Source organism: Lutra lutra, chromosome 6, assembly GCF_902655055.1.
Source record: "Lutra lutra chromosome 6, mLutLut1.2, whole genome shotgun sequence".
Lineage (NCBI taxonomy): Eukaryota > Metazoa > Chordata > Mammalia > Carnivora > Mustelidae > Lutra > Lutra lutra.
Window position 1 is genome coordinate 94521653 of NC_062283.1, and position 12171 is coordinate 94533823.

A 12171-nucleotide genomic window follows, 5' to 3' on the forward strand; every position below is an offset into this window, starting at 1 on the left:
AAATTTTTTCCCATTCTCAGAGTGGCTGTAATTTCCTTTCTCTGCCCCTTTAGGTCTGGGCTTCATGTCCTTCCTCTGGGCCCCTGAAGCATCCAGTCCTTCCTCCTTTCAAAGTTTATACCACAAGTGGTAATTGCTTCTTTGCCTAGCCTTCTAGCTGTCTCTGAGACCTTTGTTGGGAGGGAAATTCACTTCAGCTTTGTTGTCTCCATGGTGGCAGGCAGCACCAAACACACAGAAGGGTGGAAATGAATCAGTGAGCAGACAGGTGGAGTGAGGAAGCCATGCAGTTGCTGCTGTCATCGTCTTTGTACATTAACCTGAATAGGCTTACAGGTAGCAGCATTTTTGATACGAGCCTTGACTCAGCTGGCAAAACTGAAGAAACAGTCAAACCAAGAGCAGAGTTGTAGACTGTTCCCTACATCTTGTAAATGAGTTCTGCCCAATAATGGCACTTTCAATTTTACTTTTGTAAGTTCATTCCTATTTGGTAGCTGGAAACACAACCTTGCCAGGCCTGTTTCCTTAGAGTAATAGGATGTCCCAGAACCCACCCACTGTACTGAACCCTAGTGTGGATTATCTAAGTTAACTTTCACAACAGCCTGGTGAAATACGTGGTATGTAGGGACAGGGGAAATTAAAGCTTAGGGATATTGAGTAACTTGCTGAAGTTCACACGTACAACAAGTGAAGAGCTTGGGCTCAAAACCAGTCAGGCAGGCTGTGGGGCCTTCATCATTTCCCAGTGCTATCCTGTTTTATTTTTGTCCGAGGAATTTATCACCGTGGGAAAACTCTTTCTGTATTGGAACGCTTAGTCCTTGATGACGGAGACATTGTACTTCCCAAGTATAAACCAGTACCTGGCACGTAACAAATGTCCAATACATAGCAAATTGATTTAATTACTGCCTTCCAGAATGTGAAATAAAAGGAGAGACTAAGTGCTCATCTTCTACTATATTCCAATTTCTTGTGTATTCCAGTTGTTAATTCTATAAATATTCATTTTAGGAAATGATTTGTTCAAACAGAAAACTCCTCAGATTGTATAAAAAGATGCCTTCAAAAAGCTCCTGACGTTGGTGGCACCTGGGTGGCTCAGTTGTTAAGTGTCTGCCTTCGGCTCAGGTCATGATCCCAGAGTCCTGGGATCAAGCCCAGCATCCGAGCTCCCTGCTCAGCAGGAAGCCTCCTTCTACCTCTCCCACTCTCCCTGCTTGTGTTCCCTATCTCACTGTGTCTCTTTCTGTCAAACAAAATCAGAAAAAAAACAAAAAAACTCTTAACCTTGAAGATAGCACTGCTTCAAATATTCATCCACACATGTAGGCACTAACCCAAACTTCCATACAGAGTCTGAGGTTGGGGCTGTCTCAAATCTTTCATGTCGCTCATATCTACTTTGTCATCCCTTAAAGGTGCCTAAAACAAAACAAAACAAAGCAAAAACATCTCATATTCTTGCTTACTTTAGAGGGGTGGACTCCAAATGGGCTTTGCTGTGAGCCTCTCCTTATTCTAAAAAGACTGTGGAGCTTTCTCACTTCCCATTTCTCTTACTGTTTATTACTTACAAATGAGAGCCAAATTCAGACCAGTGGGTATTACAGAGCAGCTCAGACGTCTCATACCCACAGAGCTGCCTGAGAGGTTCTAACACTGAAACCTGAAGCTGTTTCTGGAACCAGTTTCCCATCACCCCTCCTTCTCTCCCTTTTCTCCTTTTTGAACCCCACCTTTTTCCTTTTACTTCACCTCCTTCCTGAACTTATTATTTGCTTCCTCACTCAGGAGTTCGGTGAAAAAATCAGCCTCTGCAGAAGCAGTGGGTCTTTCTGCCAGTGACACTGGCTTCATATCCCATCTCCCAAATTTTCAGCATCTTTCTCCTTCCATAGAAAAGGAGAGTAGCTCCATAACCTCTGTGTGACCAGTCCCATGGGTGCCACAGCCTGGGCTCCAGACTCTTCTGTGTTCTTCAGGGCATCATCAATACTAACATTCTGTGGTTCTAGGACTACTTTCTTTACATAAGGATTCACTAAATAATTCATTTAATTGGGAATTCATAAGTATAATGAGTCTATTTTCTAATGAGTATATCATGTAAACATTTTAAGGCACACTCTTAATTGATGTAAATGGATAGACAGAAAAATGTCCCCCCTGCTATATCTTTTATTTGCGCTCTTACATACCTTTCCCTCTGGCATAAGCTTTCTCAAGCCAGAGTCTGGGACTTTGTTCTTTCATGTTGGAGCAGAGTTGATAGCCCATTTATTTCATGTCATATAGTCCATTCCAGAGTTGTTTTTGAAGTGTTAATTGCCTTTTGTTGTTATCTTTGCATTTAGATTATATTCAATGCCCATATTGTATGAGGAGGTTTAATGAAACTGCAGCCAACCGACATATTAATTTCTGCAAGGATCAGTCTTCTCGCCGAGTCTTTGATCCAGCCCAAACAGCAGCCAAATTGGCATCCAGAGGGCAGGTAAATATCTCCCCCAAGTGTTGGCTCTGTGCCCTTGTGTGCTCAGGGCAAGCAGGTAGAATTTGCTAAGGTACCTAAGTCACCCATCCCAAGAAGTGTAAGGATCAGGATAGCTGATCACTGTTGCTCATCCTCATGGAAGTTGCCTTCTTTTGAGGCATGCTTTGTAGCTAACAGCACCTTTGGGTGGTGTAGAAAAAATATTTCTACAGTGTTTAAAACTTCTTAGGATGAAGCCTTGTATATGTAAGTAGTTTTTCTATAGTATTATGGTAAAACTCTGTCTCATACAATGGTAGTTATCAGCCTTAACCATCCAGAAAAGCATTGTGAACCTGAAGTGAAGCTCCCTGATTGGGAAAGCTGTCACAAGGAAGACTGTTCTGTAGGTCGTGTGTTTGCTCTATGGTAAAGGAGAGGGTTGGTAGCCTTTTATTTAAAGCCGCAGAATCAGCAAGTTAAAGTAAGTGACAGGGAGCAGCTGGTTTAAATAGATACAGATAAGTAAAATGACTGCCTGACCAGGAGGACAATAGATTTATAAAAAGAGAACTGGAGTCCAGCAAACAGCTTCATAAACATCGGAGGTCCCAGGGATATAATTACAATATACTGCAAAAGCTGTTAGTTTCAAACATGGCTCAGAAACCAAGGAAAGATTAAATTTGTCTGAATACTTGAGGGTATGAAACATATTTAGAAAGATTTCCATGAAATCCAGTATGTAATAGGGGTGGGAGCCTCTCCAACAGTAGCATATCCCATGGACTGTGGAATCTTAAGCTCTGTCTCCGCATACAATAGACAGTTACTGAATTTCTTTGTCCCAGACACTGTTCCAGGTTCTGGTTGATCTGCATTTGTAACTCCATGAAGGAGGAAGACATGGAAACAAGACAGTGGGAGGTTGTGGTAGTTGATGATATATGGAGCACTATGGAGGAAGAGGCCAGTGTGAGCCATGGGAGGCTTCCAGGAGAAGCAGCATTTCCTCCTTGAATATCAGATGGCTTCACCAGCCTAGAGTGGGAGTTGAGGAGGACATAGCATACAGAATGTCCAGTTTGTGGCCTGAGGATCTCACCATATGGGGCTAATGTGTGGAGTGCCTGTGGGATGTGACAGAAAAGGGACAGGCAAGGGGCGTCAGATCTAAAGGAGCTTCACTCAAGTCAGTTCAGAAAGAGGGGAAAGGAAGTAGATAGATACCCAAAAGCTCAAGGACCCAAAGCAGGACCTGGAAAGTCCCCATGAACCCAGGAAGTCCTCCTTTCCACCTTCCCATCTTGTCCTTCCATCCTGCTGTATATACTTCTGCTTGCTCTTCTCTCTGCAGAACGACTTTCTTAGCTTTCCTGTCTAGTTATTGATTATTTGCCTCATGTCTCATTCTGTGGGCAGTGTAGACTGGTGGAATAGTACAGACTGGAGTGATACAGAATTGGTTTTTTAGAAAGATCACCTTTGCCACTAGTGTTCATATGGATTGGCCACAGTTAGGAGCCACAGCAACAGATAAAGAATGAGGGCCCAGAGTAAGAGAACAAAAGGGTTGTGTGTGGAGGAGAATTTGAGAAAGAATGGGTGGGACTGAGAAGCTGATAGGATATGGGGCGACAAGAAGGGTTTTAGCTGCAGAGCCTAGGTATGTAGTATACTATACATCTAGGTAAAGAAACAGAGGAAGGAGGAGATAAGTGTGTTGGTGGGGCAGGCAGGGTGGTTCCAATAAATACAGTTAGAGATTCAGTCTTTATGCTGAAATAGCATGGGAGCAGTGCAGTGTGGAAGGAGCCCAGATTCTGCAATCAGTAGCCAGGGTTTGACTCTCAATTCTGTACTTCATTATCTGTAGGTAAACTTACGACAATAAAATTCTTTGAGACTGGCTTTAAACTATACCTTGCCGTGTTGTTGGGAGGATTATAGACAATATAAACAACGTGCCTTGCACATAAGTCTCCTTTGCCTCTCTTCCTTCCATTGCCCTACCCTCTCTCTCCTGCTCTCTGGTAGTCCTTGTTGGTGGGATAGGCACCACAATTTGGGGGGTATGTGACTGCTTTGCGATTGAATTTGACTGAATTTTGGAAACATTTTCTAAGTAAAACCTCTACCTTCTAAAGCAGCATGTTTCTTCGAATGGTTCTAACCAGTCCACGAAGTTAGTCACATTAGCGGGGCCAGAGGGAGCCCAGGGAAGCAGCAAACGGAAGTGCTTTTTATTCCTGAAGAAGGCCAGCTGGCCGTCCTGAGTGTAACCAGTGATTTGGCCCTGTTCCTCTCCTTGTTTTCCAGAACTAACTGGTGATTGGGAACACATAAGAAAAATTAGTTGCTTTCTGCGGAAACTCACTGTAGACCGTATCTGAACAGCAGTCCTTGTTTCTCTTATTGCCAGGTTCACCACTTGGGCCCTGGCTAATAGTGAGGCTTATTCAGAGTGGAACAAAAAGGGAGGGGTTGTTTTACTTGTGAAGGGCTGTTAACAGCACAGCTGAAAAGTGTTTCTATTTTAAACATAATCAACTTTAAAAACGTGTTATACCCTTAACCAAAAGAGACCAATATGGGCCTCTGAAAATAGCTGTCTTCGGATAGGGATGAGCTGCCTGCTGTAACCTCACAGCTATCCTTGCCCAAGTGAGAATTCTCACTTGGAGTAACAGGTTATCTTTACGCAGTAGTTGCCATGGAAATGTTGGGACCAGTAGCTAGGTAAGAAGCTCTCAAAGGACCTTTTGGTCCTTATTCTGTATTAATGTAGCTGTTGTGCTCCCGCTGCTCGGCAGGCAGGCGTGTGGTGTGGGGATGATGGAATTCCATGTTTAAAACATTTGCTGTCTGCCAATGTCTGTTTTTCTTCTCTGTTCATGTATTTAAAAACAAAATCATCTTCAAGTAAAATGAAAAACTAAAATGTTCCATAACTATCCTTATTGACATTAAGTGATTTCTTATGTCTCCATACAACTAATTTTACAGGATTAACATATCACCACTCCCCTAAGGGGTTGATTATGGAATGAAAGAGCCAAAACTCAGACATGGCTCTGAGAACAGCAAGATGCAGGCGAACTAGGGTTCAGGGTGTGCCTGTCCCCTTCCCCTGGGTGCAGCGGGTCCTGGCGATGACTCCAGTCTGCTGCTGGTTAAGCCTTACCTCCTGTGAGCTACCTGAGGTTACAAAGTTGTCCCCCCTCTGTCTTGCTCTTTCTATAGGCTAAGGCTCAGATGAATCCAAAAAAAGAGCCAACTGTAACCAGTGCTGTGGGAGCCCTGCTACAGAACAGAGCCCTGGGGCCCCCAAATGTGGCCCCAACTAGACCAGGTGAGTTGGAGTAAGCATGCCAGCTATCAAATGAGGGACCAGAAGGGAACCACTGTCAGCTTTGGAATTCGTTGGCAGTTGGCAAAGGTTTGACATCAAATGTTGCTTTTGGATATAAAGATATGTGGGTTTATTTGAGGTTAAAGCTTATTTGCAAGAAGGAACTTTCCTCATTTATCAGGATTCGATAACTCTGTCAACATACAGAGTCAGATACCATTACAGCAGCATGGTCTAAACCATCATTCTCTGGTCTAGTAAAATCGAAAAGAGGTTAAGAATGGGAGATAACAGGGACACCTGGGTGGCTCAGCAGGTTCAGCCTCTACCTTCGGCTTGGGTCGTGATCACAGGGTCCTGGGATCGAGCCCTCCATCGGGATCTCTGCTCAGCGGAGAGCCTGCTTCCTCCCCCTGCCCCCCCCACCTGCCTCTCTGCCTACTTGTGATCTCTCTCTGTCAAAAAAATTAATAAAATCTTTTTTTTTTTTTTAATTTTATTTTTTATAAACATATATTTTTATCCCCAGGGGTACAGGTCTGTGAATCACCAGGTTTACACACTTCACAGCACTCACCATAGCACATACCCTCCCCAGTGTCCATAATCCCACCCCCCTCCCAACCCCCCTCCCCCCTCAACCCTCAGTTTGTTTTGTGAGATTAAGAGTCACTTATGGTTTGTCTCCCTCCCAATTCATCTTGTTTCATTTACTCTTCTCCTACCCCCTCAACCCCCCATGTTGCATCTCCTATCCCTCATATCAGGGAGATCATATGATAGTTGTCTTTCTCCGATTGACTTATTTCGCTAAGCATGATACCCTCTAGTTCCATCCACGTCGTCGCAAATGGCAAGATTTCATTTCTTTTGATGGCTGCATAGTATTCCATTGTGTATATATACCACATCTTCTTTATCCATTCATCTGTTGATGGACATCTAGGTTCTTTCCATAGTTTGGCTATTGTAGACATTGCTGCTATAAACATTCGGGTGCACGTGCCCCTTCGGATCACTACGTTTGTATCTTTAGGGTAAATACCCAGCAGTGCAATTGCAGGGTCATAGGGTAGTTCTATTTTCAACATTTTAAGGAACCTCCATGCTGTTTTCCAGAGTGGTTGCACCAGCTTGCATTCCCACCAAGAGTGTAGGAGGGTTCCCCTTTCTCCGCATCCTCGCCAGCATCTGTCATTTCCTGACTTGTTAATTTTAGCCATTCTGACTGGTGTGAGGTAATGGGAGATAACAGCGTGTCAGGTATTGTGTGGAAAATAAGAAGAAAACAAATAGCCAAGATATGGAAACAACCTAAGTGTCTGTTGTTGGTTGAAAGGTTAAAGATGTTGTATGTATACACAATGGAATATTACTCAGCCATAAAAAGAAGGAAGTTCTGCCTTCTGTAACAACAATGGGTGGACACTGGAGTCATTATGCTGAGTGAAATAGTTCAGACAGAGAAAGAGAAATACTGTGTGATCACATTTACATATGGAATCTAAAAAAAATTGAACTCATAAGAACAGGAAATAAAATGGTGGTTGCCATGGGTAAGGGTGGAGAGAGGGAAACAGTGGTGTAAGGGTACAGATTCCCAAGGGCAAGTGCTAGGGACCTGTACACGTTTTAACAATAGATAGCAATATTGTATTGTATACTTGAAAGTTGCTAAGAGAGTAGATCTTAAATGTTCTCACTGTACACATGTGCATGCACACACAAACACATGCACACAAACACACACCCCAGAGGTAACTATTTGAGGTAATAGATTTGTTAACATTTTTTGTCGTAGTTATTTTGCAATATATATGTGTATCAAATGATCACATTGTACCCCTTAAACTTACATGATGTTCTATTCACTTATATCTCGATAAAGCTGGGGAAGAAAAAGGAAAGGGAAAGTTTCCTTACTGAACTAAATAATTTCTTTCAAGTAGCAGGAAGGCCTAACCACCATTATGGTACTTACCGTGTGCTAGACCCATTTCATTTTATCCTCCTAGTAAGCTTCCAAATGTTTTAATCTGTTGAAAGGGAAACAGGCTCAGAGAGGATGTTACTTGTTCAAGGCTCGGGACTGGTAAACAACAGGGTTGAATGAGGTATCTGTATTGCTACCTCTCTTCACTGAGCTGCCGTAATCAGTGTGGCGTTCTTTGTGATCACCGTGGCACTGTGAAGGCAATGTGAATTAACCCATGACCGTATTGATGCTTCTGGTCAGGTGTCTTATTTTGAAGGTGTTATGAGAACCAAAGTAGGAACTGCTAGTCTCAACAGTCCATAAAGTCACCAGAAACCTTTATTATTAGTTTTTAAATTCCTCGTGAGTTGTCATGGGGTAAAAATGGAAGGGAGCATTTTAATAAGATTCCCCATAGCCCTGTAAACCCAAATCATTAGTTTTTCCCTGGTCTATGAAAACTTAACAGTGAGGTTTTAATTTTCACTTAGAAAAAAAATAATTCAAATCATATATGAGTTTATTTGGTAAAACTTTCACTAAGCTATATTTCTAAAGTATAAAGATTGTGTCCTTCACAAGAGACAAATTTTTTTTTTTAAGATTTTATTTATTTGAGAGAGAGAGAATGAAAAAGAGAACATGAGAAGAGGGAGGGTCAGAGGGAGAAGCCAGCTCCCTGCTGAGCAGGGAGCCTGTTGTGGGACTTCGTACAGGGCTTGGTCCTGGGACTCCAGAATCATGATCTGAGCCAAAGGCAGTCGTTTAATCAACTGAGCCACCCAGGTGCCCAAGACAAATTCTTTATATTATGGTTTCTTTTATCTTTTCAAAGATTATATTATAATGCTTCTCTTCCAGTGAAAAACCCTCCTTTATTTAAGTTTGAGGTTAAAGCTTACTTGCCAGGAGGGAATTTTCTATTTATTTATTTACATTTATTTTTAAAGATTTTATTTATTCATTTGACAGACAGAGATCGCAAGTAGGCAGAGAGGGAAGCAGAGAGAGAGGTGGTGGGAAGCAGGCTCCCCGCTGAGCAGAGAGCCCAATGCAGGGCTCCATCCCAGGACCCCGGGATCATGACCTGAGCTGAAGGCAGAGGCTTTAACCCACTGAGCCACCCAGGTGCCCCTCACTTAATGTTTTTGATATTTATCCATGTACATATCAGTATTTTGTTCCTTTTTATTGAGTAGTGTTCCATGGTATGGCTATAGCAAAATTTGTTGAACATTTACCCACTGAGCCACCCAGATGCCCCGAGGAGGGAATTTTTTAAAGATTTATTTATTTATTTATTTGAGAGAGGAAAAATATCGGGTGGAGGGGCCGAGGGAGGAAGAGAATCTCAAGTAGACTCCATGGTGAGTGGGGAGTCTGACACGGGGCTCGATCCCATGACCCTGAGATCATGACCTGAGTCAAAATCAGGGGTTGGATGCTTAACTGATTGTGTCACCCAGGCGCCCCTAGGGGTAATATTTCTTAATTCACTGTGATTAGAGAACTCTGTCAATGTGCAAAGTCCAATCCAAGTATAGCAATGGACTCTAGAACCTTCATTCCCTGGTCTAGTAAACTTGCAAAAAGATTGGGAATGGAAGAAAGTGTCAGGTACAGTGCTGAAATTAATGGAAGATTTCTTCCTTGGACTAAGTAACTTTTTTGAAAGTAGCAGCAAGTGATCCTTTCTAAGTGAAAAGATCCTAAACTAGAATTCAGAAGTCTTGTGTCCCAGTATGTGGCACATCCGAGTACATGGGACACGTCCTGTGATGTGTCCCATTATGTGACAGTAGGCAGAATGTTGTAGAGACACCATTCTGATACATAAGAAAATAGATTAGGAGCCAGTAGGTCAAAGCAAACTCATGTTTGTTCTTGACTAGTAATGGTGATTTGGGACCACTGGTGTTGCTAAGAAGGAGGCACATTCTGTACCATCACCGCCTCAGTGTTGTTCCTTGACCATAAGAGGTCTGCCATTCCTGGCCGCGGGGCCCATATACACTGGTTGCTCTTCAGGTGAAAACCAGTCCCCACTAATCTGCATTGTTTGCTCCCTTCAGTTCTTTGCTGAGTGTCCTCTTCAGATTGAGGCCCTTCAACCTCTCCATTTAAACTTAAGCCCTCCACAATTCCTTCTGTAGTTTCATTTAATAGCATTCATCACTATCTAATATCTAATACATACTTTTCTCCCATCACCAGAAAGGAGTGGGATGGGATCAAGAAGATTGGGATCTGCCTACTTTGCCCATTTTTAATTGTATTGCTGTATCCATTCCTATTAGAATTGTTCAGGGCACATGTGAGGTATTCAATAAATACTTGAAATATATGAGAGAAGGTAGGTATCTTTTCTGTAATTTCCCACTCAAAATACTGGCATGTGAATTAGAATTATGTTAATTACCTTTAAGAGATAGTTTTTGTTTTATTTCAGGTTTTAGATGCTTTTAAAATTTAATTTCTTGCCTTCCCTGTAACCTCACCTGCTTACATTTGTTTTCTAAAGATTCATTTATTTTAGAGCATGCATGAGAGCAGGGGTGGGGAGGGGCAGAAGGAGAGGGGGAGAGAGAGAATCTTAAACAGGCTCCACACTCAGTGTGGAGTTCCAATGTAGGACTCAAACTCATGACCCTGAGATCATGACTTCAGCCGAATTCAAGAGTTGGAAGCCTGACTGACTGAGCCACCCAGGGGCCCTTCACCTTCTGTTTAAACATAAAGTTTCCAGTGTTGGTATGCATTTAAATTAGTCATATTTCATTTGGAGTCATTCTGGGGAGAAAGCATATTGAACATATAAGAAGTATATTGGGAGGGGGTGTATTCTCAAAAATATTTAAGGGTTGGTGAAAAGCACTGCCTTTCACTAATATGAACAGGCTCATGTGTACACCAGATTTGCATCTTACTGTCCATTGTTTCTGTTCTGCTCAGTCTTAATCTATTTGTAATGTGAGTCTTAAAAATTGTAGTTGCTAGGCTTTGCTATTTCTAGATTGATAATCAGTAGTTAAGGCCACTTGGTGTCACTCGCCTTCCACATAAATCCCATTACTGTCTTTCATTTAACTAGCAGTTAACTCCCTAAAACTCTGGCTTTTATTCTTAACTCTCTTGAGTAAAAGAAACAGGTAGTACTTTCCATGTATAGCCTTTTGTCCTAAATTCACAGTCAGGGGAGGTACACGTGTGTAAGTCACAATTCTTACCCATTCTAGAGTTTTATGGGGAGATAAGCAAGTGCAGGAAGATCTCTGATGCAGGGAAGTGTGTGAGGTTGATTCACAGCTGCCATGGATGTTCAAAGGGTTCATTCATTCATCACATGATTATTATGCATGGTTATTTCTTAGGCCCATAGATTCTTAAAAGTCTAGGGAGAGAAACCATCAGTCATATTGAATATTTTAACAATCAGAAATAAACGTTCTAAGGGGACACAAGAAAGAGATCAACTTTGCCCAGGAGGCTTTATGGAGGAGGTATCAGTCTGAGAGAGAAGAGCTTCACAGAGGTTGAGACTTTTAGGGTGAGCTTTTAGGATGAGATAGATTTTGACCAGTGGAGAAAAGTTGAAGATGGAGTGAATAAAGCTATGAAAATGAAAATGCAGAGGACATACTCTGGAACACATGGCCCATTTGGTCAAGGCATAGGGAAGAGCTGGGGTGTGAACATAAATTATAGAATGGAAGGCCGGCCCTGGAGCCATAAAGGCTCAGTGAGGCGCCCAGACTATCTATGATCAAAACAGACCCATGCATCCCCCGGCGCTCGCAGGTCTGTGAGTTAGGCAATCGTGGTGGCCTGGGAACTTCTTGTTTCTAGCCGTGTTGTTTGTCTGCAAAAAATGCTTTTGAGAAAGAGGATTTCTGAAAAGTTTCATGTAAGATATGAATGCTTAGTGTAGAAAATATTGGAAAATGGAGAAAAGATGTGAAGGAAATAAAAGTCAGAAGTCCCCATCCTGACATGATCACTGTTTAACACCAATATCCTCTTCCATTTTTTTCTTTTTATACTCTTTTTTCCCCTTTCACCAAGTTTAGGATTATAGGCCCTATACACATCCTGATTTTTTTTCACTGACACGTTCTGAAGATTTCCCTATTGCAAAAGAGGCAGTGGTGTTTTTAAAACAGTATCACAAGATGACTTATTTAGCTCTTTTCCTGGTGTCAAGCAAGTAGATTGCTTCTACTTTTTTGCTGCGCTAAGTAACTCCCTTTGTCACGGATAGTCCAGATTTATATTGGACACTCTTCTAAGCACTACATATATTAACTCATTTAATCCCCACAATGGCAACAGGGCTAAACATGCTGTTTGGATTTCTGGTTTATA

The 12171-nt window shown here is 42.1% G+C and overlaps 1 protein-coding gene across 2 annotated transcripts in view; it reads left to right on the forward strand.

Moving 5' to 3' along the window:
* ZC2HC1B (zinc finger C2HC-type containing 1B) overlaps positions 1-12171 on the forward strand; it is a 45403-nt gene that overhangs the window by 31000 nt on the left and 2232 nt on the right. For both annotated transcript variants that reach the window (XM_047733690.1, XM_047733689.1), the window contains exons 5-6: positions 2364-2503; positions 5726-5834. In XM_047733690.1, the coding sequence (XP_047589646.1) occupies positions 2364-2503; positions 5726-5834 (249 nt within the window). The remainder of the gene's footprint in view (positions 1-2363; positions 2504-5725; positions 5835-12171) is intronic.